Source organism: Cydia strobilella, chromosome 17 (assembly GCF_947568885.1).
Source record: "Cydia strobilella chromosome 17, ilCydStro3.1, whole genome shotgun sequence".
NCBI classification, from domain to species: Eukaryota; Metazoa; Arthropoda; class Insecta; order Lepidoptera; family Tortricidae; genus Cydia; species Cydia strobilella.
The window spans coordinates 12,485,634-12,513,524 of NC_086057.1; the positions used below are offsets into that span (position 1 = coordinate 12,485,634).

The 27,891-nt window shown below is 38.7% G+C and overlaps 1 protein-coding gene across 1 annotated transcript in view; it reads left to right on the forward strand.

Moving 5' to 3' along the window:
- Positions 1-12,813: 12,813 nt before the first annotated feature.
- LOC134748726 (RNA-binding protein MEX3B) overlaps positions 12,814-27,891 on the forward strand; it is a 63,458-nt gene continuing 48,380 nt past the window's right edge. The window contains exon 1 of the mRNA XM_063683499.1: positions 12,814-13,205. Within this exon, the coding sequence (XP_063539569.1) occupies positions 12,956-13,205 (250 nt within the window). The 5' untranslated portion in view covers positions 12,814-12,955. The remainder of the gene's footprint in view (positions 13,206-27,891) is intronic.

Here is a 27,891-nt window from a genome sequence, read left to right on the forward strand (position 1 = left end):
TATTTTAATTAAAAGTCGTTGATGCCAACTGAACAAGGAAGGAAGGAAGCAACGTAACGTTAAATCACAGGTAATTTATAAAGGTAATTAATCAACAGGCGGTCTCGTCGCTAAAAAGCATACAACGAGTCCTTGGGGGTACTAGCAACCCTGTAGTTCTTAAAAACCGGTACCGTATCACAGTAGCTTAAATTCTAATCGGCTATCATGCTAACCTAACCCATAAAGTCGTATATTAATAGTAACGGTCTTCTAACCTAGTTGGTACTTGGTAGTAACCCAGCCTCCGATGCTGGAGGTCCCGGGTGCGAATCCTGGCAAGAGGCATGCATTTATTTGTGTTTATCACACAATGTGTTATGGATGTTTTCTATGTATTGAAGTATTTATATATATGTAGGTATCTCTGGTATCTATGAAATAAAACTATGAAAACGGATTATATCGCGTATATTGAATTTACAGCGTTCGTGGTCAACGGGTGACTGAGGAAAAATTACAAAGTGCAAAAATACCCACATACTAAAAATAATGAACAATCATAGACTATAAACTTTAAGGCTGGTTGTACATGCAAAATCGGTTCATAAGGCTAGTTATACACTACAATTATTTTCAAATAAAGATTTCATGAGTAACTGTCGCGGTAACCGAAGACAATATTATCTCTGGTATCTATTATATCGTCGTCTAGTAAACACAACACAAACCTTATAAAGCTTACGGTGGGACTAGGTTGATTAGTAAAAGATTGTCCCATAATATTTAAGGTAACCGTCCGAGTGGCCGACGCGGTACTAGTATATGGCATGGGCACTCTATGTCAAAGTGACATGGCTTAAATTCGAATGAAGAAATATCCTCTTAGGTCGAATTTAAGCCATGTCACTTTGACATAGAGTGCCCATGCCATATTAGTACCGCGTCGAGCACTCGGACGTTTACCTTACTTATTTATTCAATACGTTTTTCATACTAGAGAACCAGAATTCAAGAACCACAATTTGGCTAAATCCGCACGTGAATACCTATTCCTGTTTGGAATTGGTGCAAAGGTCGTTCACCTCGGCCAGCTGCCAAGGGTCTCCCCTTCGACCCCATAAGGGTCGCGAGTTTTCCTAATATTACGGGCTGTACTTTACCCACGCTTGGCACGCTTTCATCGTACGCTCCTCTGGCGAATGATTTTCAACATAATGTTTGTTGAATAAGGTTGGTTTTAGTTCAGTATGAGCTAGCAAAATACGACTTCGTGAAGGTAACAGTTCAAACAGCCCTTAATTCTTATACATATAAGTTATGTTTGAATCTCCATGTTTATGTTGTTTTTATGATTTTTTGAACTCGAATTGCTTTAAGCTTACGGATGGAGATTGAGGAAATGTTCTATTTTAATATACTTTACAGTTTACATATGTATGTACCTAAATCTACTTGATAACTTCAAAATTTTTACACGGCGCTTAAACTGAGTTTAAATTATTATTTTGTACCAGCCTGAAGATTAAGGTAATTTTACGATTTAACTCACATATTTTTAGATTTTTTTGTCACTTGCGCGACATGTTTCGGAGAGCCAGTAGTAGTAGCGTTCACGATAGACTAAAAATACGTTAAACCGTAAAATTAGCCTATATCCGTACCGTGAGTCTCTGACAGTGTCAAAAATGACATATACGCTAACGTCTACGTAATTTACTTTCTACATCTCGCCCGCACTAATATGCGAGTACGAGCGAGATACATAAAAAGTAAGTTACGTTCTCGATAGCGCGTTTATGTCAGTGCCAAACTGGTGGTAGCCGCACTAATGTTAGTACTTATAATTCACGACAGTTTAAATTTGATCAGTCTAAGAAGTGTTTTTTTATTAATAAGTACTATTCCTACTCAATTTTTTTTTAATTTAATAGGAAGCAAACGAGCAGACGAGCCGCCTAATAGGAAGCAGTCCTCGCCCATGGACATAAGCAACATCAAAGGAGCCACTTATGCGTTCCCAACCTTTGAGAACCCTAAATACCTGCTTCTTGAAGAACCCCATGTCATAGCGCAAGGGAAACACCTCAGAAGGTATATAGCTCATTCCACAACTTGCACGTTCTGGGCTTCTGGGCAAAATCGAGCGAGATGCACGCTTGTTCTTGCTGGTTTGCCATGTGTCAAGAAAGTGAGGATGAGCTTTGTTTTTTTGGCGGGAGGTGCGGTGGTAAAAACGTGACGGTGGCACCAAATCAAAAAGTTCTTCAGAATATTCCCGATTGTACAGACGGTAGAACAGGCACAGAGAGCCAACGTCCCTCCGAAGCTAAGAGGTTCCAAACCGACTGTGATAACGTGGTCTTTCTATAGAAAACTGAAGTGGCGGGCGCCCCGTCCCGGGCCCGCACCGTTCTAGCGTGAATCATCCTTTATGCCTTATGTATGGCCTTCCTGATACTCGTACAAGGTACTCTACCTTGTACGAGTATCAGGAAGGCCATCCTCGTCAGCGCGATGAAAATATTTTATTTACCTTAAATTCTCAAATCTGAAAAAAAGCTTCTAGTTAGGCTTCTATGAATAGGGAGATACTATATAAGGTATCATTTATCATGTAGGCACAGTCAACCAATATGATTCTTAAGCCACTATAGAAGGGCCAAACACAAAAGGAGAGGAGAGAAAACTTGTGTGTTCATCAAAACTGTACCTATAGTTTTCTCTCCTGTGAATAGTCAAGAGATGGGGACATATAGGTAATGATTTTATCATACTTATCCAAATCAAAGGAGTACCTTTTCATGTGGATTAATAAGAAAATTAACCTTTATAGCCCTTAACTTTTTGGGTATGTCTACAGGAAAGACGTGAACACAGTTTGGTGCTTGACCCAGAAACCAGAACCACGTTTATCTTTTTCTTTTACGAATAACTGTTTATATTTTACGACAGCGCTTAACTGCTTAGTGAGTGATGTAATGTATGTAATGTATCTTGTAGTTAAAGCGACAAGGTTCTATATTGCCTAGGAATCAAATTGGTAGACTGTACATAAAACTTTAGCGTGCCACTGTAACATATATTTAAAGCACGCCGCTACAGACAGTTCATTCCATCCACGTGGTTCTTACATCTGATATACAAAGTGTAAAAACACAATGCCTATCTAAATCTTGATGATACATTATTTCGTCGACAATACTCGAAGGTACGTACGTCGAAAAAACATAGATAAAAAGTTCTGTCTTCGCCCTTGCATGAATGGCTCGATTCCCTTTGAGAAGCGAGTTTTGAGAATGCAATTCTACTATTTCTATGTTGATCTTTGTATTGTACATTTTGGTTCAATGTCGCTAGGGTGGCTTGGATTTAGGATAGGGGAGGATATGAGTGGAATAGTTGTCATTAGAAAAATGATTGAAATAAGTATAGTAATGTTTTTTATTATTATTAATGATTTAATAGCATACATGCTATTTAGATTGCAGTTACTTGCATATTTCGCGGTCTAATGGTTTCAGTTAATTATAAAAACACGCGGCGCATGTCTGAAAGGTTGCATATTGCAATTTCTAGTATTTAATTTAACTACTTATTAACATAATATTGTCTTCGGTTACCGCGATAGTTACTCATGAAATAAAACTATGAAAACGGATTATATCGCGTATATTGAATTTATAATACATCCCGACGTTTCGAACTCTTTACAGCGTTCGTGGTCAACGGGTGACTGAGGAAAATTACAAAATGCAAAAATACCCACATACTAAAATACTACTAAATAATACTAGGTCTGCTGTCTGTGAGCATGTCATGGATAAAGCCAATCACTCAATCAAGTTTGATAAGCCTCTGGTTCTTGCCAAGGAGAAGCGTTACATACCCAGAATGCTGCGCGAGGCCATTGAGATTAAGAAATATCCAAACTTTAATAGGGAAGATGGCTTTTCTCTACCACCAGCTTGGGATCCTGTAGTCCACCTGATAAAGGAGCAAGCGAGACATAGACTGTGAGACCGTAGTGTTGGATGATGCTGGACATTCTGATGTTTTGAAAAGATGTGTCCCGCCGAGTTTGTTGCCGGTCCCATATTGGGATACCCTCCTACAATTTAGGAGGGAATTAAATCTTCTCGGGTCCGTGGTGTAGGGTTGGAGCCGGCATAGTTTATTTTTATCGCGTATATATATATATCTTTACTTGAAAAATAATTATAGTGTATAACTAGCCTTATGAACCGATTTTGCATGTACAACCAGCCTTAAAGTTTGTAGTCTATGATTGTTCATTATTTTAGTATGTGGGTATTTTTGCATTTTGTAATTTTCCTCAGTCACCCGTTGACCACGAACGCTGTAAAGAGTTCGAAACGTCGGGATGTATTATAAATTCAATATACGCGATATAATCCGTTTTCATAGTTTTATTTCATACTTATTAACATGTTTTTTATAGGTTCATACTTCAAGAAGATATAAGTAATTTTTTTCGAAAACAATAAGTTAAACTGCTACATTTTAATCAACACCACTGTCTACCCATACGCTTGTTTGCTACCGTCGTAGTATGAGAAATTCACATCATTTTAGGGGTCCGTACCCAAAGGGTAAAAACGGGACCCTATTACTAATACTCCGCTGTCCGTCTGTCCGTCTGTCTGTCACCAGGCTGTATCTCATCAACCGTGATAGCTAGACAGTTGAAATTTTCACAGATGGAAAATGGAGACCTAGGCTCTCCGAAACATGTCGCGCGAGTGTCTAAAAACACGTAAGTGAAACCGCTATGTTAGTTAAGATGATGTATTTCTGTTGCCGCTATAACAACAAATACTAAAAAGTACGGAACCCTCGGTGGGCGAGTTCGACTCGCACTTGGCCGGGTTTTTTTTCACATCGTCTCACCTTCATGGCATGGCATTTTGGTGGCACTCCGTTCACGGCAGATTGGGATGTCTATGTCAGTTTATTGACCGCCTAACTCCCAGCTCGCTTTTATTCCAGACGTCAAAACTTGCCAAGACTAACGGCCCAATTCGAACAATGCTTCTAAGAGATCACTGTGGTACGATACCGATCTGTCAGTGTCAAAAGTGACGTTTTTGGTTGAAGTAATGCCACTATTGACACTGACAGATCGTTATCGTACCGCAGTGATCTCTTAGAAACATTGTTCGAATACGGCCGAATTAAACAGTAGAAATAAAGATTTAAAAGAGATAAAAAGGGCGACCTAGATAAAGGTTCAAGTACCTAAGTAATGTAGATTACACTGGAACTGAATGCTGTATCTATCTACTTAGTTATGACATGTGATGTGTGCTTACTTTCGTCCTTCATTAACTGGCAGGTGGTAAGCGTGACTTTCATTTAAGTACTGAAAAATGTCGGTGTCGACATGAATGCTCTTTTTCATAAAAACTTGACCTATATGTTGTTGTGTATGTGTTGGGATACCATACAATACAAGTACTTAGTCTTGATTGCTGAGAATGATGAGTTAAAGACAACAATTGCTGCTTCATTCTTATTGTGAATTGCCGAGGAATAATTAATATATTCGCTTCGTCGTTAATATTCCTTGGAAAAAAAGATCGGGGTCTATTATTCTGGTGATGGATCGTGTATGTCGGTACTTGTTTTAGTTTTCAATCAGTTTTAGCTTGTTTTTAGCTTAGGTTTAGTTTAAGTTAGGTTTTGGTTAGTTGTGTGGTGTGTTTACAAAGTTTTACAAATTGTGATGTAAAATAATTGTACCTCTTTCCTTTCTTCCTTAATATGTATTTATTTACAAAATATTTCCTCCATCGTCTGTTTAAGTTTTTGTCTAACTAATGTAGGTAATATTAATTGATCCAATTTCATTACATTACAACAAGCGATATTACTATATTTTACTATTCAATAAATTCCCAGAAGCTTTTTATTATTGTTTTGGATTTGGACATGTTATTTAATGAAATTTTAGTGCATATCCTTTATCAGAATAAGAAAAATAATTATTTATTGCCACACACGTATAAGAATACAAATACGATAAAAGCAAAACAAACAGAAATACTTATGTTGAACAGTAGAACATAAACAATTACATTAACATAATTTCTTAAGTCTATCTAAATCTATGTTATAAACAAACAATAGTGTGACAAAAGGGATGGACTCAGCATTTGCTGTGTTGCAGACTAGCTGCCACAGCGCTAGGTTTTCAGTTCACCAATTATATAAAGGACCAAGGTCCAAGCGGTTATGATTACTTGTTCTAAAGCATTGAACTCAATCATAAACTGCAACCATTACTCACACGACATTGAAAGAGTCACACCGCACTCAAACCCCACAGTCCCATTCCCATGGGAACGTCTCAGTCTCTCCACCGCCTTGTCAACCCAGTCCGTACCTCAAGTGTACAAAGGCCCGGTACAGGTAATGTTTTTTTTTCCGAACATCTGCACAAAAACCCCGGATAGCAGATGGTACGCTCATTGTGTGCACTAAATTTTTTTGTTCATCTCGAGTCTCGGATGTTGTCCAATTTCGATCGCGAATCAATTTTAAAGTATAAATAACTTCCGTTTAACGCCAAGGTTTGGGAGATAAAAGTATAGAAAGTATTTTTTAGGGTTCCGTACCTAATGGTTAAAAACGGGACCCTATTACTAAGACTCCACTGTCCGTCTGTCTGTCTGTCACCAGGCTGTATCTCATGAACCGTGATAGCTAGGTTGAAATTTTCACAGATGATATGTATTTCTGTTGCCGCTATAACAACAAATACTAAAAAGTACGGAACCCTCGGTGCGCGAGTCCGACTCGCACTTGGCCGGTTTTTTTAGTTCCGTAGCATGGATATAATATATAATATATAAACGTCTTGCTATGTTTATGGATGCGTAATAATCGCCATTACGTTCATATAAAAATAATACTAGTAACATAATTACAGTTTCTATTTTTAACCCCCAACCCAGAAAGAGGGTTGTTATAAGTTTGATGTCAATGTCTGTCTGTCTGCCTGTAGCATCGTAGCTCTCACGGATGGACCGATTTAGATTCAGTTTTTTTAAGTGAAAGCGAGTTTCCTTTCGGAGGTTCTTTCTTAGCCAGGTAGGTATGTTTGATAAAAATCTATCCAGTAGTTTGAAGAGTAAGAGTCTCACCTTTCTTCAAAATGATGTAAGGCATATTGGTGTATAGGGTTTTTAGTCAAATTATTTTAATAGATATTTATAGTACAAGCAAATTACAAAAGATTGGCCACAGAAGGCCAAGGATAGAAAAACTTGGCGAAAACTGGAGGAGGACTTCACCCAAAGAGGGGTCTTTACGAACATTTTTAAACAAAATTAAGGAACTTTTATATTTATTTAACATATTGTAATCTCGCAGAAAAAAAACACTTATTACTATAATTACTTATAGCTACCCTAGGTATATACATGTACCTATAGTGCTTGCACATATGCTGCATTCCTTTAAAATGCAACTAAACACTACTTATATAAAACTTTATTTTTTTAATCGTACTTGAAGGGAGAACAACCGTTGGAAATTTGCATAAATATAATGCAGAAAATTGTGCAATGCAAATGATGAATTTGCGAAAATTCTAACACCACATTCTTTTGATATTCCCAGTAGTTTCAACAGCCACATAAATTTTCTTCAACGCACAAAAAACCGTCGCTATACTTACTCAACCTCATATCTGCAACAATCATTTGATGGAAATGTCGCTTTTCATTCATTCGGAATACGGGTGTTTTTGTCATGAAATAAAGGTTAGATACGAGGTGAGTAAGTAAAGCGGCGAAATGTCATATTTCGTATCGCTATTACCAGCTATACCGGTTGACACGGACGACCCCGTCATCGCATCCGGAGGTCAAAGTCGCCCGGATTTCGGCAAACTTCTGAAGCCGTCTGCACTCTGTACTAGTCTTAACTTGTTATAAGTTTTTTAAAGCTCTTTATTCTTACATAAAAGAATATGAGAAAAACTTAAGTACATACATCGACCTAGAGTCCTAGACCCACAGTGAGCTAATAAGTGATAAGGTAAAGCTTGATTCTTTAATTTAGGCAATTCGCAAATGTCTAAAACTATCATCGGTTTTACACTTCATTAATAGCTAATTAATTAAAGCATCATTTATATAGTTGGTCAAGCAAATCTTGTCAGTAGAAAAGGGCGCGAAATTCAAATTTTCTATGGGACGATATTCTTTCGCGCCTACATTTTTTAAATTTATATGTAATTTTTTTTTGGCATAAACTCATATAACATTTTTTCCTTCTCTGTGCCTCGGAAATGCGTGTTTAAAATTTATCGGGATCCTCGTGGGCACCTTGTACTTACACTTTATTCCTTAATAAACAAACATAATTTACAGTTTCATTTCTTAATAATTAAAATTAAAATTTCATTTCATGCATTTCTATATCTTACATGTGCGGAAAGATGATTTAATAAATAAAATTACAATATTATAAAATTAAAACTAACCTATTAAACCTAAACTGTATACACTTAGTATATAAAAACGTACTAAGCACAAACTAGTCCCGTCAAAAATTTCCTTTTAAGTCCCGAACTGTTCCCTACCTGGTCCAAATGTTCCAAATATGCCAGCTGCGTTGCCACGCTGAATGGCTTAGGATATTTGTTGGACCAGGTAAGATCCAGCACGGGGGTCACAGCCTCTGTCCCTCAACCGACGCCCGATCTCCCTGACCAGCTTTTTGGCCTCGGCGCACCATGGCCCAGCCGTTTCGACAGCAACCGGAATGAAGTCATACACTGGTCCAAGGTTGGCGTATTTGCTGTGTTTGACCTTAGCAGCGGCCTCAGCCGCTGCACCTGCCTTTTTAAATGTGTGGCCGACATGAGAGGGAGCAAACGTGCACACACATGTGGCATCCCACAGCAGGCTCCGGCCTTTTGCCCACGGGACCAGTGTAAGACCGTCCGGCCTTTTGCCATCTGTACGGCTTAAGCCTTAACCTTTTACTTACATATATGTAGTTATATATAAATACTTATATATGTACATAGAAAACCTCCATAACTTAGGAACACTACTTGTGAAAAAAATACAAATAAATAGGAGGCTGTCAAAAACAAAATTTTGCTATTTAAGGGTCCCCGGCAAGCTCGTCAGTTCTCCAAATCTCCATACAAACGTAGTTCCGCTCTCATTTTAAAACGACTAGCTAGATTGCTCTGAAACTGTACTTAAAATAGGATAAGGTATATCTATGTCTGTAATTAGTTTATTATGTAGCTTCAGATTATTATTATTATTATATAGCCCTATTTGTTCTGGACATGTTTGTTTTGTGGTTGTAGTTTTGAGTGTTTATATGAAGTCTCTTAGTTCAGTGTGCCTGTCGGCAAAGGCCTCCTCCAACTCCTTCCAGTATTTCCTCTCTCTTGCCACCCTTGTCCAGAGTGGTCCCACTGTACGTATAATTTCGTCTTCCCATCGTGTTAATTGAAGGCCTTGCGCTCTTGACCCATCGGTAGGGTGCCACATTAGAATTCTTTGGCTCCACTTCTCTGTCTTGCATCTTATAGTGTGACCTGCCCACCTACATTTTTGCATCAGATACCATAGTTAAAAAAATACAGCGAATTTAAGTTTTTCATACAAAACTTGTTTTTGCTCTATTTCGTTTGTTTTATAAACTGGAGCTATATAAACTAATTACAGAGATACACCTCATGTCATTGTATGTGCAAAGTTTCATTACAATCCAACACGTAGTTTTAAAATGAGAGCGGCCGAGCTTGCTGGGGACTTTTTACTCGGAAAGCCAAAATACACCGTAATAATCTAAAATCACAGCTCTACTAATTACCAATACTATTGAAAGCTTAAGCTGTGAACTGATAAGAGATACTTAATATATTTATCAACAGCCGTGGCCCTTTTATCAAAAAGGGTTCAGCATTGTGCCTTATCGAAGCTCTTTCATGTTATCGTGTTGTATACTCACACCTTCACATTTTCTCAGGTAACTTATGATAATTCTTTTTTTCATTCGTTTTTGAGACAATGGGGGATAGAAAGCTTTTGTAGTAATTATTTTTTGACACGTGCAATAATAGGTTTTTATTTAATCACTTGAATTTCAAACTTCAAACGGGTTACCCACGTTGGTGGCCTAGCGGTAAGAGCGTGCGACTTTCAATCCGAAGGTTGCGGGTTCCAACCCCGGCTTGTACCAAAGTTTCTCTTAATTTATGTATTTACGAAATATTATTTGATATTTACCAGTCGTTTTTCGGTGAAAGAAAACATCGTGAGGATGAGGAAACCGGACTAATCCCAAAGCCCCAGTTTATCCTCTGGGTTGTGACAGTCGCTTTCGTAAAAACTAGTGCCTACGCCAATTATTGGCATTAGTTGCCAAGCGGACCCCAGGTTCCCATGAGCCGTGGCAAAAAAAACCCGGAACAACGCGGGGAAGATGGGTTACTTACGTATTATTAAGTCGGGTAAGTTAGTACCTTACGTACTAAATAAACGCTCGTGAACGTCGCGCAGTCGTCGGTCCAGTCGAAGATGCTAATATGTGACGTTTTCAACCAAAAGGTACCACATTGTCGCTTGTCGATAAGGTTGATTTCTAATTGAAGCTATATGGAAATAGCGCCTGACTGACAAGCGACAATAAGTACCCTTTTGGTTGAAAATGGCACATATAAATAATCTGTGGCTAAGATAACTAGGTACAATACATTGGTTTATTCACATGTAATCATAAATGCCTTTGGCGTCAATATTCAGCGGTGATCTAAATTAGTTTCCTCGATTCCTTATCAGTTTATCAACTTTATCACTTCTGCGTACGACTTCATCGAGAGTGTCGTATCTGCTAATACTATGTATAATAATCTATGGTTGTGCTGCCTTAGCCTGTCTACAATAGAACATTGAGGCAAATTTTGATTCACCTAACATTTTTTAGGGTTCCGTACCCAAAGGGTAAAAACGGGACCCTATTACTAAGACTCCGCTGTCCGTCTGTCCGTCTGTCTGTCTGTTCGTGTGTCACCAGGCTGTAATCTCATGAATCGTGATAACTAGACAGTTGAAATTTTCACAAATGATGTATTTCTGTTGCCGCTATAACAACAAATACTAATAAGTACGGAACCCTCGGTGGGCGAGTCCGACTCGCACTTGGCCGGTTTTTTTTTTCATTGTTTTGATCTTGTTTCGTGATTGGTGCACATCTCACGCACGACTTTCCTTCCACGAGTGACCTTCAAGGTCATATCTAAACTGTACTTAACCACTTGTGAAATCCGAATTGGCCTCCCTGACTCGTTCACATACATGTAGCAGCAAATGCCTATGGCGCCAATATTCGGTGATCTAAATCAGTTTCCCTGATTCTTTATCACTTCGGCGAACGCCGTCCGGATCTGAACCCACTTCCGTCTAACCCTGTACTTGTACCTACTTGCAGTACTTGTCTAAGTATAGTCAATCGGGGTGAATAGGGATGGCTGGGGTGAATAGGCACAAAACTTAAAATGTGATCTAAAATATTAAAGGACATTTTTACACAAATTGACCAAGTCCCACAGTAAGCTCAAGAAGGCTTGTGTTATGGGTACTCAGGCAATGATATGATCTAAAGCCTGACCAGTAATATATGATCATTGTCAAGAGGGCGCTGTTCATTCTCATGTATAGGGTATAGGGTGACAGTTCAGTATAGTATGAAAAAAATAGTTCCATGTCAAATTCCGCAACATGGCGCGTGATCATATATTCTTGGTCAGGCGATTCCTGACAATTTCTTAAAAAAATACCGACACATGTTTAAAAATAATTGTAGGTTTTGTATAATACAATTTGTGTGGGTATATTAAAAAAAAAGACAGGTAAATCACATTTTAAGTTTTGTCCCTATTCACCCCAGCCAGCCCTATTCACCCCGGTTGACGGTACCTATTTGTTTGTTTAGTTCCATAATACAGTACAATTAGCATCAAAAGTAGCAGATCAGACTACACGGCAAAGGTGGGTGATGATGATGATGAAATTTAACAATAATATATATATTTAAACAACACAATTAATATACCAAGTTTATTTATATCACGGTCCACGATTCTGATTAAAATATTTAATTTTCAGAAATTTTCTATACCTACCTACCTATTTAACCCTCACGCCTGGAAAAGTTACAAACATAAATCCTATTGTAAGTAGGTAAGCTGCCATATGTTTAAAGTTTTAATAATTAAGTTAATGTTTCCATTGGTATTTTGCGTGTATTGAAGTAAAAAGTAATGAGACTAATGAGTTCAGTGCCTTAACAAGTTGTGTGATTTGCCCTGTGCAACACTTTTTAAGAAGTGCAACGGCCACAGTCAGTTATTATGTAAACTACATATTTTATAAGTTAAGCCGGCTATACATTTGTCTGTCGTGTTGTGTTGCGTTGTGTCGTGACGCATCAGAACGGCAATCGGTTTCATATATTTAATATGAGTGCGTTCACATTTGTCTGACATGTTGTGATGCACGCTGCGTCAGACAAATGTGCACGCACCCATATTAAATGTATGTAACCGATTGCCGTTCTGATGCGTCACGACACAACACAACACAACACGACAGACAAATGTGAATCCGGCTGTGTATAGGTATTAGCCGACTAGTAGGCAGGTAGCGTGGACAGCGTGGTCGTAGTACAGGGCGGGCGGAAGCTGTGCGATGCCCGATGCCGCCCTGATGCAGTCGGCCCCGCGCCCCGCGCCGCCGCGCCGCCGCGCGCCACGCGTGCGCGCTGCTCCCGCCGGCCGGCAAGCGACAGTTCACCGCCGCGAGCCGACCCGCACGCACGCGTCCATGCCTCCGCGCGGCACCTAGACGATCGAACGCACATTTTAACCCAGTGACGAGAGGGCTACCTCTCTTTAACCAGCAAAATAGCTTCGCAAGTGGAAATGCCGTCGAGCCTCTTCGGCGAGCTCGGCTCGGTCGGCGGTGGCATGGTAGAAGACCAGCGCGCCTTCCAACTAGCGCTGGAGCTGAGTCTCCTCAACTTGGGGGAAAGCCTGCCCACGGCGAACCCTCTCGCGAGCCCCCTGGGGTTCGCGCCGCCGCCGGACGACCGCGCGAAGAAGTCGCAAAACATGACCGAGTGCGTCCCTGTACCATCCTCGGAGCACGTCGCCGAGATCGTCGGCAGACAAGGTACGTTAACAGCTGTTGTAAACCGGCGTCTCAACCCTTACGTAAGGGCGCACGTGCGTTGGCTTTTAGGTTATATTCGATCCTCCCCTAGCTCGCGAAATTCGCAGTAATTCGCACCGAATTCACAATATCTGTGCTTTGTAGGTAGTGTTTTGTTTACCTACCCCACGAGTGGTTGGTTGTTCGTGTCTCGAGACCCGCTAAATGTATCGATTAATTGTTAAAAGTAGCTAAGGTGCTTGTATTTCGGTTAGTTTAATGTAGGTGTCGCTTAATCGTTGTAAGTAGGCGGCTTGTTTATTCGTTCTACGAAAGCTCGACTGCTAAAGTGAGGTTAGGTAGGCGGTGGACGCTAGTTTCTAACTTTCTAGGGGTAGAATGGTTTCGTTGCATGTTTACCGTTGCTAGGCAGGTGTAGCATGCCTTCGTGGTTAATCGTGTAATCGTTAACTTGTCTAAAAAGTTGTTCGAGTGGCAAAAAACTCGGATTTAATTAAGGTTACCTACCCTTAGGCAAAAAATCGAGGGATGTTGTTTTTTCTATTGTAAAACACCGACAAAGGCGCGGGTCGGTTTCTCTGGAATTGTTGAACTGTGCGCGAAGATCGCATCTTTTCTCCGATGTTTTTTAGATGGTAGAATGTGGATGGATCGGCTGCGGGTTGTTAGGATAGGCTCGGGCTGTGTTGGAACTAATAATTAACATTAACAGAGCTTCGTATCGCCTTACGTGAAACATTGTAGGCTTGCGTGAAGGCTTCTTGGTGCGCGTCTTGTTTTCCAACTTTTTCACTGTAATTTGTGTAAACAAACGTAGTTCTAGTGCATACACTCGTTCTTATTACTTTTTGCAACTCGATAATTTGAACATTATTTAAATTTTCCAAATCTTAAGTCCAAACTGTCATATGTGGCATTTTGTATCCTTACTAGTTTGTTTCTGTATCACTGTTGTTGTTAAAGCATGTTTTATGAACGTTATTATTTAATAGAAAGATTGATGTGTAGAAGAATAACGTTACTTTGGCGTTATGAGAAATCATCATGTTTTACTATGTCGGTATAATTTATGTCGATTTCATCAAAAATCATCTTGAAAATAAAGTTAAAGTTGCCTACCATTGGTAGGGTGTCGACAATAGGCAATTTATTTTACACAAGTTACCTAATATCTGTCAGTGCAGTAATTGGCTTGGCATGAAATTAGTTCGCGCCAACTAACCTGCTAGACAGGGGTTAGAACTTGGAGCTTTCCTATCCAGTTTGCTACATCCAACATACACTTTGAAAGGTAATAGAGGCTTTGTTTAGATATTTGTGAACACTGACCACTCCGATATATCCGATGGCGACTGTAGTAGGTTGTAGGTTAGGCTTATTTTGTCTATTAAGCCTATTTGGTCAGCTTATTTTTAAGCAAAATGTAAAAGTAGATTGTAGCATTAATTTAAGCTTTTAAGAACTTCATGCACATAGCTACACCATATTACACACTAGCGACCCGCCCCGGCTTCGCACGGGTAGTTCAACTAATTTAAGTACACAAAACCTTTACAAATTATACATATAAATCTTCCTCTTGAATCACTATATATTTAAAAAAACCGCATCAAAATCCGTTGCGTAGTTTTAAAGATCTAATCATACATAGGGACAGACATACAGACAGCGGAAAGCGACTTTGTTTTATACTATGTAGTGAACTTTAACCTATGTAGACATAAAATTTGCATTATCTACAATAAATGCGTTGCGTAAGAACGATAGATAAGAAACTAAATACAGTAAAAAAGCTCATAGTATGTTCCCCTAACTCATTTAGTTACCTAGTAAGTACTTTAGAATGAATTCGAACGCAGTTCAAAATAAACACAAAGCTTTCCACATTTCCCATGCTACACACATACAAACCATAGGTACAATACAACCCTTCAAAAAGACCTGCCTACAGAACAACATACATATAAGAAATATGTTGTTACCATTGCTACTATACGCATCGCTTACCGCGCAAACCAATATAAGCTAAACTGATCAGTAATAAATACATAATCAAGCTTTCACTGGCAACACTTGAAGCGATAGCCTTGTAAGCGATTCGAATACAGCGATACAACAACACTTATAAAAGCTTCGAAACATTCACTTACCGTAGCCGTTACGTCCTTTCGCTATTGAAACGGTGCACGCAGACTTGCATCCAGACATTGTAAAATGAGAGCAAAAAACCGGCAAAGCGCGAGCGGAGCACTGTTTATTTTATAGTAATAATCTGATTATTAAAAATAATATAAATGAAAATTTATAATGTTGTAAAAACTAAGACATATTATTTATATATTTAGCCTTGTTTTCTTGGATAATAATAGCGGTTTATTATGTTTTTAACGTAGTTATATTATCATAAGCAGGAAAGGGCAAATATGTACTCTTAGACGTACCTACCCGCCTACACACATACGTAATACCGATATATATAGGTACAAACATGTACAAACTACCTACATTTCGGCTGTCGGCTAAAAACTTGCGCAATCACAAAATGAATCTGCACTGTAAAATCATGAGAACCACACAACAGACAAGAAAATGTAAACTTCCCAGTAACTGACCCTACCCCACACACCTAGCATGTGTAGGTATACAGTATATACAAAACTACATCACATAACATTCCCTACTATGAGCCTTATATCTTATATCCAGTATAACCTGACCCAAACATGCATAAAAGTTACGCTAAAGTTATCACCAGTATATTGGTCGGTTTTTGATGCACTTGTAACTAAAGATTTTTGAATAGCAGCTCTCCAGACAAGCCCTTTCATCCTGCCCTAAATATACATACTACTTACAACCATGTCTAACTACCGCGCCGCGCTCCACGCACCAATGTTTACGAAGACGCCGAAGCCGTTTAATGTGACAAGGTATCACGCCAGGTCGTTATATTTAGGCCGCGTTTTGTTTTTATTCGAGCGCGATATTAAATCAACATTTCGCGAAAGCTCGTCTTGTGTTAGGGTTATTTAAGAAATGAGATCTTTGTTGTGTTTCTTTTGTTAAATGACAAAAACTTATCTCTAGTATAGGTACTTATTTGTGAGATGACGCTCGATCGAGCCAGAAAGGCTGTCTAGCAAGTATTGTACTTACTTGTAGTACCTACCCGGCTTAGAAAAGGTTTACTTTAGGGTAAAACAGACGGATAGCATCCCTTTGTAAGGGTATGGCGCGCAGTATTGATACCTTAGGTAGGTATAGTCTCGCAGAAAAATTTAGCTTGTTCTCGTTTATACAAGGTGCTGAAAAAACATCGTCGTAGGCAAAAATAAACAACATTCACGTGCTATACACTAGGCGACACAAAATCAACCTTATACAAAGCAATTAAAGTTCATTATCCTACCGCTCAATTTCGCAAAATTACTCCCTGATAATAATACCGATTTACGCTCAATGAGTACTTTATCTTGGGTTTATTTTCTTTCTATTGAATCTCAGCTCAGGTAGCTCTGCCTTGGTTCCAGGAACATCTAAAAGCATAATTTTTTGCAGTCGGTACAATGGGTAACTCAATACGGCCTTTATGAGCTTTCACGGGATTTCTACCTGTATTTTTGAGTACCTTTAAAGCTGTGAAGATTATTATATTCGAATCATTCATGGTATTTAATTTAAAACAACACAAGTCTGTGCGCTTTCATTACCTACTTCAGAACGAGACATCTATAATTCCATGTAAAGTATTGGATTTTGTTATTCACAAATAGGTAGGTACATATAGAAATTACTCTAATAAAGAAATTACAAAGTTGTGTATAGGTTCGTAGGTAACGTAACATGATAGGAAGTACGCCTGAAATGGAAATGACTGAAACAGGGAATTCGCTTTCATAATCTCTGAACACCGGTTCGGTAGGTAGCTGCGTAATATCCCATGTTTTTGTAACCTATCAAGTTTCCCAAATGCCCAAATCAAAGGCCTCATTCATATACTTCCTATCCTCCATAATAAAGTATCTTTAGTCTTCTCGCCATCTCTTAAGTCGACCACCACGACTCTTTCCTAAGTTAAAAGAAAATGGGCAGATAGTTAGAGTTTTGAATGATTCACGGTTAGTTTCACTAGACATATTGACCAGGATATAGACCGTGATTACCTTTTGTATTATTTGTGACTCACAAATAATACAAAAGGTAATCACGGTCTATATCCCGGTCAATATAAGTCTGGGCGGATAGTATTTAAAATAGCAGATAAATAAAATCTGTTTAAGGTTTAATGCAGTAACACCTAATACTACTTCTACTATTCTACGCAATATTTTCTGTTAGCGCACGCACGTGTTGCGCACAGTCTGCACAGTTATACATTTGTGAAAGCTAGGCGTTTAAATACCTATTACTAATTCCTGTCGATTCCTAAAACAGTCTAAACAATGCAGTTTAATATGACATGAATAGCAAAATAAAATCGCGCTCCGTTTATCAATTACCGTCTTTATTCCCTTGATTTAAGGACTGAGTTTATTCGAATTTGGACAACATTTTTGTTCTGGTTACATTTGGGTGACATTAGCATCTCGCCTTAAGCGAACCAGCTTAAGATGAGACCCACACAAGTTTTTAAGCTTCAGCAGAAGTTTTGATGTGTAAAGTGGTCCGCGCAAGAATGGCGTGTTTTTTGGTGTTGTATGTATTTTATGATATTATCTTTATGCCGTATATCAAACAGTAGAAAAATAAAATTCTTCAAGTATTAACATAAAAAGAAGTAACAATCTAGATAACTTTCCAAAGCTTCCATGAAATGAACTTGAAGTTCCCTAGCATGCATCTTGTGGAACTCCACTGAACATTTGATAGCTCTAACGAAGGATAGTTGTGGCTCTCAATAATCATTCTTATAATGGTTCTATAATGATACATTTGGCTTGCTTGTATAAGAATGACAGCCTTATTGAAACAAGTTGTGTTTAAAATTCTCGCGTTTACGCGACGCGTCACGTCCGGTCGCCGCGACTATCGGTTTCGATTTGAGATTGTCGATCTGACCTCCTGTCGGCCTCTCAGATCCTTTGATTTGTAGCACCAGCGTGTGCTTTGCATGTGTCAATTCCATAAACGATACTTTATCCTGTCGCGATTTACATGCGCGCAAGGTGTTTTAAATGTAACGTGTAGCTTTTAAAGTTACATTTGCATCGATGCGTTGTGGGTCCAAAATGTTAGTTAAAACTTATGTTGTTACGCGTATGAGTGTAACAATATTTTTTAACACGTTCGGAGTCAGCTTTTCTAAATTGTTTACAAGACTTATGAAATGGGATTTGTGTCTTACTTTACGGAACGTAAATTTCCCTTGAATCAACGGTCGTTTGTAACTAAGCTATAACATTTACCGGATTGCTTCTCCCGTATTCCTACAACATTATCCACTCCGATATTGTGTCTGTGGCTAGAGGCTGGAGCCATCCATCCCCGTCGTGACGAGCGGACCGGTTTCACATCAATGAGCCCCTCTCCCCGCCATCTTTTGATGTTCGGCCTTTTTATACACAATAACTCTCGATTTTGACGTTATCCAGCCGCGTAGACCAACTTCACTTGTACTTTTTTTTATTTAATGTACATTTCAATTTCTTTAGCCTTCATTTCTTCTTTGTAAATCCTTATGTGAGTATTTGAGTAATCAGGTACGCGTGCGAGCGGAATGTACCAAGATCGCAGCAGCAGCCGAGCGACGATGGCAGAATCGGCAAGATTCGCAATGTAGCTCGCTATGCGTTCCGGTCGACGCCTCCCACTCAGGGTCAAGGCTTCTGCACGCTGCTGCGCCGCTGGTACTTTCGTCTTGCTCTTTCCCCGCTCACCGGAAGGCTAAAAGCGAAACTGATACTTACTAGCTCCTTTTCCCACGAAGCGCCTAGCCATACGCCTTACTAGCCGTTGACCCCACACGGCCACGTAAACTCATAAGCGTCCCGGCTGAATTGGAACCAATAAATGTCAGCTTACTATTCGAACGTTCAATAGCTAAATTAGTTCTTAAGTGACCTGCTTTAACTTAACAAGATTACACAAATCTCCCTATCCGTTGACAATTTTTGAATGAAACTCAACTAAAAAATAAACGAGCATGTGTCCCGCGCTGAGACATCCCGAAATTCCAGGGCCGCGTTTTTTGTTAAACTTGACAGATGCATTCTGGGACGCCACAAGTATCTTGCGTCCTTATCGCTCAAGAAAGGGATCTACGATACTACGACGAATTCGAGGGTTATTTTTGTGCTCCTTAGCATTTCCCTGTCCTTGTCGCTCGCGGTGGCGCCAGCGCGCGGGAGGAGGCCTGCCTTGTTGTTTGTATTGTGCGTCGCTCAGCATTCTCCACTGCTACTATTTGTGATCTTGAGCTAGTCGGTGCATCGAGCTAGAAATCATTGCGCTGCGAAAGAAGCAGCATGACGTCACGCGGCACCCCCACGTCTGCGAAACTTAGGGACCCTAATGAATGACTTCCTAATTGCCGAGCAGTACAAATAAACCCGTAATCCGGCGCGACTACAACTCCCATTTAATTATAAACCTTAAGCTCTTTTGTTTCTGAGTTGTGAATCGAATGTGCGGCGTCGCGACGCTTACCGCTTCACGGCTCGGATGTGCGGTTAGTGGTCGATCGAGTGCCGATGTGAAAAGCAGTCTTATTTTGTTACATTTAAGTCAAATTCTCCTCGTCGGGCGGATTTCAATAGGTTACTCTGGCGAGCGAGCAAGTCGATGTGCTTGCAGGCATGTTGACAATCCATCTCGGCTGTCAAGGCGTTAGTTAGTCACAGTCCCATTTCGATTACTGACTATAATAACCACCGCTCATTACTGCCCTTGCCACAGAGACTATCACTTGCAGAGCTACAGCATCAAACAACGAAGCTGTGCGTTCCCACAGTTGTATGTAGCTTTTACTCTGTACCTTCAATATTCTGTACTTACTATAAACGCAATTTCAGAGCAATTTTAATGTCGACTACATTACTGAACAAAAAAGCCGTTTCGTTTTCTTGTAAGGTTTAATGACAGGATACGGAGGAGGACGCAGATGTGCGAATGTATGAAAAACGGTTCCGTCCTAGCAACAGCACATGTGTATCGTACGCATGTTTACGACGATTATGATATTGTTAACCTCTTTAACGGCGATGGAATCACGTCGACGGAAAACCTTGTCAAACTGACATGGACAACCCTTCAAGTATGTTTTTAAATTGCGTATCTATTTCAACTGGCAACGCAAAAGCTGATTTACCAGTTTAAATGGCGTGTCAGTGCTTGTTTCATGTAGGCACGTAGGTACTTTTTCGTACCCCAAGACAGCTAGACTATTTAGTAAAGTAAAGTAAATTCTTTATTTGCATGTTTGCATTCAATTTTGTTAAGTAGTTAAATTTCAAGCCAGCGCTGTGTGTCTGATCTTTTTCATAGTTTGCTAATGAAATGACATAATTATTTAAATACATTGAACATTGAAAGTCAAAGAGCTGGCGCGGGATAGGGAAAGCTGGAAGATACTCCATTGAATGATGATGAACATTATTTATATTTTATTTATATACTATTGCGCCCCTTCCTGAGTACTCATGAAATATATTAAGAAGAAATTAAGCATTCTAATTTTAGTTTATCTATCCATCTGACATGACATCGGCCTTGAGCTCTTTAAATTTGTCATTAGCATTCCACCATCATCCCACTAAGTATCTTACGTTAGTATGCTAGTGTATACTTCAGGATATGCCGAATTTAGGTTCCATAAATGCTCCGTGAACTAAGTTTTGTCCGGAGCACTAAAAATATTTTCTGGCTTAGCCTAAAAACTGTAGTCTCAAACAAAAATGGGCGTCTAACATTTTCGTTATGAAATGCTCTATTAACTTCTTAAGTATGAGATAAAATATAAATATGTATATATTTTCTTACCTCATTCTTAAACTAATTCATTATGCAATAGTTAAAACGTACAAGAACGGTTTCGTTGGCATCTGCGCTAACCGCCGCGGGCCCACCTGCCCCTAACCGTCAACTTACGGTTACGTTGAAAAACGTTACTTTCAAATGTCACATGATAAACTATTTGTAGATATTTTGTTGACGTTTTAAGGGTTTTATTTGTCTAAGACCGTTAAAGCCAAGAACCAGACAACTTTTAGTTACCATAAAACTATTAGGTAACTACATAGTTCTTTTTTAGTTATAGGACTCCGGTATGAGAAGAAAACATTTCTTTATAACTTTCAAAGACCTAGGCCTTAATAACGTATTTTTTTCTGACACAGTAACGGAGCTTAATAAAACGTATTTAAGAAAATATAGCGTCTTATTTGGAAAACTATTTTTGTATTTAAATTCTTCAGACTTCAGACATTTAAAACACTTGTCCTTTTTCGTTGTACACGTCTGAGCGGATTCCAACCTTTATAAGTATTATTTAATTTACATGGCTGGCTTTAACTTATTCACAACACTAGTATATCTACCAGCGTATCAGACCTATGATTACACACACTTGATATGGATCTACGGGTCAAGATATACTGGAAACGAGATGGGCCAATGTTTTGTAGTATATGTAGTTTGTAGGTGTTTTTTTTGCCTGTCTTCACATACTGCCGTATGATTGCTATATTAATACACGCAAGGGAGGCGCGAGTTATACCACAAATTACAAACTTGCTTTGGCGATCTGCATGAAACAAATGTTAAGGTTCACGTGAAAAGGAATCTTAGGCCAATTAGCGCTTAATTGGTATCGTTGTAGGTGGTACCTTTTTTTCTTAAATTTAATAAAACACTTCTACACCTCTACCTACTTATACTTAAACACTTTACTCGGTAAGAAGACTAAGACACTGCATTATTACGATTTTATTTAATTGGCACAGGATAGACCAATAAATACTAATTACAGCTAGTTATTAACGAAACAATTAAACTACTTTTAAAAATGTAAAGGGTATTTTGTCCCTCGCTGAATGCAGTCCATTCTTAATTTAAAAGGGCAAGTTACATTCAAGTTGCAACCGTCGATACACCTTTCTTGTCCGTTGGCAGCTGCCGTTGGCGTGTGAACGTAGTCCTTTACCTGTGTATAGTAACTATGTGTACCTGTGTATATGTAGCAGCCGATGAGTGTACCCTGGCTCCTGCCAAAATAAAAATACACTAATAATAATATAAATAATTTAAGTTTAGTTGCTTAAGATTATTTTAAGTATTAAGTACTAACATGTATGGACCATTATGAAGTCTGAAATAAACAAATTTTATTTTTATTTTATTTATATAGTAAATGCTACAAACGTACACCTCTTTATGTTTTATAATACCCTGGTGTCTCTAGTATTGGTGCGATAGTTTTATATGATTCGAAAATAACGTTTAAATAGAAATGAATCGAAAAAAATAAGTCAAATAGTTTACGGTTAATACTGAAAATTTCGTCAGGCGACAACCAAAACTTACGAAAAAATAATTAAATAAAAATCATGGCTATTAACTTGTGGTAGTAATTAGTGAGTTTTGGTTTACTTACCATATTTCAAGAAAGTATGAATCTTATTTATTTTGCGTGGTACCTAATGACCTATTTGGCCGCAAATAAAACTGTTTATCATCGTAAAATGAATAAGCACTACTTAATCTAAAAAATACACGCCTACCTGTTTAGAAAATGCAAAAAATATATAGTCAACGCGCGAAATGTAATAAACAGAGCTTACATATTTATTTGTTATCATTTGCGGTAAATTAGCTCAACTAAAATTAAACACGATTAGAATGAGGTTTTCCTCATATGCATAAATTTACTTAATGAAATAACATAAGGAAATTGCTTGTACTTTGTGTTATTGTTATTGAAAAATTATATAAAACAATCGTTGTGAATGGTATCGTGTGTACAAATCTTAGACTTATGTACTTTTATGCACCTCTTAAGTCTGTAGTCCTTATTGACCTCTTTGGTCTATTTTTTTACCCTTTTTTAGTACCTACAACCGATATCGGCAGATATATTATCGCTCCGTCTGTAACGAGCTTAATATTAAAGAGTACATTTTATTTTATCTTACTGTTACAAAATAAAATGTCACATCAACTATGGAACATACGCCATGGTGCTTATCGCTTCTATCACAATAAGCGGAAATATATAATACATACGTAATTACATTACATACTTAACTATAGGCCGGAGAATCGGCAACACAAAGAACCTTCAAGGACTCAATGAAAAAGCGAACATAATTACCCGAATTTAAAAAAAATGTTATCTCTCCCTTTGTTAAAAGTCCATTATTGTGAAATGCCTTAACACTTGCAACAAAAGCACCAACTACTTAAAAATATTATCTCAAAGCCAAACGAATATAACTCTTAAGTAACCAAGTTAGAGTCGTCATAACTCATCATATATTTTACCGATACTATACAATCAAAAAGGTGTTTTTGCCCATGCAATGGACATGCTGCTTTTTGACATGGCAGGGTGTTATAACTGTACCCGAAAACCGCGTGAAGGGCCTTTGAGCTACCTGGGCCCATACCCCATACCTGCTCTAATCAGAACTAATGGCGATAAATTAAATGCCGCGAACGGGATTTATGGTTTCACTTCATTATTCTTGCATTGGCGGGTTTATCAGGTATCGAGTTGACAGAAAATGAGTTAAAAGAGTTGTTATTTAATTGGCTTGACTTTTAGTTGAAACATGTACGATTTATACTAATTTATAGGGTCTGAATACCTACTTAATTCAGCATTAAAAAAGCGCGTAGTCTGGTTAGATTTAACACTTAAGACAGACCTCCCGCACATTGGTCGTAAAATGATCCTGTGAACGGCATTTTTAGAGCAACGGACTAAGTACTTTCAGGGCCTTCTTGCGATCACGGAGGCCTTTGTCTATCAAAGGCAATAACCTAAAAAAATAGTACTCTGGGCGGTCGCTGAACCTGCAACCCTCTTGCACGCGACGCGACACGAATGTCATCGGTGTAGAGTTTCGCAGCCTCCGCATAGTGGGTGGCTGATACCCGATCCATGGAAACGTTCAATAGCGTTCAAGAAAAACGGTTATGAAACGCTCGGTTTTTTCGCTCGGTGTCGAGTTGCCTTTAGATTTTCGTATGCTGGCGCATTATTTCGCGTCGTTAATTGTGTGCTTTTTGCGCGAGCCACCTGCTGGTGTAATTAAAGATAGTCCAAGAAGTCCGGTATTGTCGCTCGCTACATGCTCACCTTCGATCAGATATTTATAGATGGCCAGTCTTCGAGTACTAGTTGTCACGTCGCCGGTGTGAGGCTTATAGTGTAGGAGATTTATAATAATTGAGAATGTGGTTTCATACGTAACTCCAATCTCTTAAGCACTGATAAAAACCCGTCTGAAGTAGGAAGAATAGTTTTGTTTTGCAAGTTTTTGTTTAACCGCTCGTGCTAATATTGATACCCGAGCAAGCGAAAGATTCAAAAAAATGGAATCTTCAGCGTTGCGAGGGTTTCAAGGCACGAGGGTTAAACGAATTTTGCCAAAAAGTGAAACACAAAATACCTACTGTAAAACATCAAACAAAATGAAACCAAATCAAACCCAAGTGAACGTTATTAAATATTTATCATTCAAAAAAGTTATTCAAAAAAGTCAATTCTATCAGCCAACATGAGCAAACAACTCAAAATTTGCATCCGATTACTTCGCTTCACATGTGGATAAATTGCAACTTTCTCATCAGTTCTTGAAGTACAAAGAGAGCCTTACCGAGCCGGTGTGGTGAAAAATAAATTTAAACATGGGGTTAGTGCATTAATATTGCAAACAATTCATCCTAAAACAACGAATCGCTTTTGCAAACGTTCACTGCATCGCAAAATGGGGCACAGTTTAAAGCGTGTTAGGGGGATAACGGATGACGGCCGTCCGAGACGTCCCAAATATTGTCGAGTGCAGGAATTAAGTGCGCTTATCTCGACAACGCTTTGATCTCGCCTTTCCAGCTTACGTACGTTTGTAATTGTAAGTAGTGTAACCTCAATCTGAACTAATATGCATTGTTAGTGTCGGTGTCGGCATTAAATCGTGCAATCATCGGAGACATTTTTTCAATTACTCGCAGCAGTCTAAATTACAGGCCGGCGTGCGTGCGTGCGCTCAACTTTTGCTTATTTCCTTAATAACGAGCGAAATAAAGGCGAACTTCGTGCCCCAGGTGTCAATTGCAACGTAAAGTAGTCAAATTACACGCAAAACGACTCACTTTAAAAATTATTTTATTGATCCATCAAGCTTTTGTAATTTGCAAAATTCGAGACTGAAGGATTTGCAGAAATGAAAATGTTCCTTTGCACATTTCATTATGAAAATGTGATCGTTACAGATTTGATCGTTCAAGATAATGTAGCAGACAGCCTTTGGACTGCTGAAGCGTTGAGATTCACCAGGGGAACATAAAACTGGGGGTTATCAACCATTCTCATCTCATCGTGATCATTCGGTTTGACGGAAAAAAACTAAAGTTCGCAGGTGCTCGTGCGGCAGATGTTTCGGGCGGTTAACGATTTCGAAACCCGAATATTCCAAATGCGCACTACGATTTTATATGTCCTTGTCCCTGGTATACTTAAAACTGATTCGCTTTCTTATTTTGAAACAATCAAAGAGATAATTTACAGCTGACCTTTAAAGTAATATCAGAGATTAAGCGTAAACAGCTCGCTGTATCTCGTGTAATTATTTTACAATAACGATCGCATTCAGCTATAAAGGAATTGTTCACCCGAACCCCACATCTGCCGGTAGGTACAGACTGACATACACGTGTCTTATAACTACGCACCGAATCTAATTTGACCGCTTCAGTATGTTTCACGTTAAGATAGCGTGGCGTGCCTTTAATGGTCTTAGTTTTTATTTAAAATCTAAATGAAAAATTACGATTGTCGAAGTGTGACGGGCTGACGGCTCCGTTAACCGCAAAGGCAAATGTCTGGCTGCTTTGCATACAGTACTGGGAATCGAACGAAATTCGAAAACGAAACAAATTGCATTTCCGGGGCGCCGACAGATGGCGCTTCCCGTCAGCTGCTGGCGTAACGGCCACACGAACCACTACCTCCACTAATTTTGTACAATATTTTATACATACTATAATTTTATCCTACTTATTGAAATTTCGATTGTGGCGTTCTCCTTGTTTAATAAACTACCTATTTATTTCTTCTTTTTTATCGTTGTAGCTACATGCTTTTTCGTTCTTGGCGTTCATAGGGTTAAATTATACTTAAGTGATTAAACAGTAAGTACTGCAGATTTAATACAGTAAATTTTCCGAAATATATTCGCATCGGCTCACCCCTATCCGCCATCATTTTCGAGAACTCGTCGAGATAATAGCCGTATTAAATAAACTATAAAAAACGATCACTGCCGATGTTCGGACGCTGGCAATTGTATTTCTAGAAAGGTAGTATGTGCGCAGAGGTATGGTGTAGATAGTACTTTCTGGATTGTGGTAGAATATTGTATGGAAGAGAGCAAGAGTCGCGGAGCAGCATTCCGCTGTAATAGTCCTTAGAGCCCATCGCTCGCGACAATCGTACCTCAAATATAGCGCTTTATTCGCAGGCTAGCGTTCGGCTTCGCCTTCGAACATATACAGGTTACGCCGCAACAGAATACTGCGTCACGAAAATGTTTTTTTAGTATTTAAGTTTTTTATTATTGTATATACAATTTATGTTAGTTTATAAGTTATGTATCTATGGGCCTTAGTTGCCTGAAAATAAATAATTTGATTTGAGCAAACACTTGTAAAACCTAAAATGGAATGTTATAATTCCTTTTTAGTTTTTACAAGTGTTTCTTGTCAAAGCAAAGCACAAAAGTTCGAAGTCCAGCAGGAATCAAAACAAAAATTAACATCCAATAAAAACCGGAAAAGTGCGAGTCGGACTCGCGCACGAAGGGTTCCGTACCATTACGGAAAAAAACAGCAAAAAATCACGTTTCTTGTATGGGAGCCCCACTTAAATATTTATATTATTCTGTTTTTAGTATTTGTTGTTATAGCGGCAACAGAAATACAAATGAAAATTTCAACTGTCTAGCTATCACAGTTCATGAGATACAGCCTGGTGACAGATGGACAGACAGACGGACAGCGGAGTCTTAGTAATAGGGTCCCGTTTTTACCCTTTGGGTACGGAACCCTAAAAATTAAGGATACAAGTTACTAATTAGTTTGCGACGTCGGTCCTACGTAGGTACCAAATATATGTGGGCACTTGATTCGCCTATGTCCTTAAGTTTCGGAAAAAATATACATAGATAAATCTTATATAGGTAATATAAACTTATAAATATAATGCTAAAAACAGTTAAATATTATAAATATAATAACACTGTGATTGGTTTTCAATCATGATGACGGAAACGGAGGTACTTCAGATTTATCAGAAACAACATTTTTTCTGTGAATTCCTTACTGTCGCTCTGAGCCCCTTCAAATATTACGTAACGCAATTTTCGAATCGAACATTTTTGACGTTACGACATTCGTAACGTTTTACAAGACCTCCCCCCACTCCCCCAAATAGCGTTACGTAATATTTGAACGCCCCCTGATCTGTTAG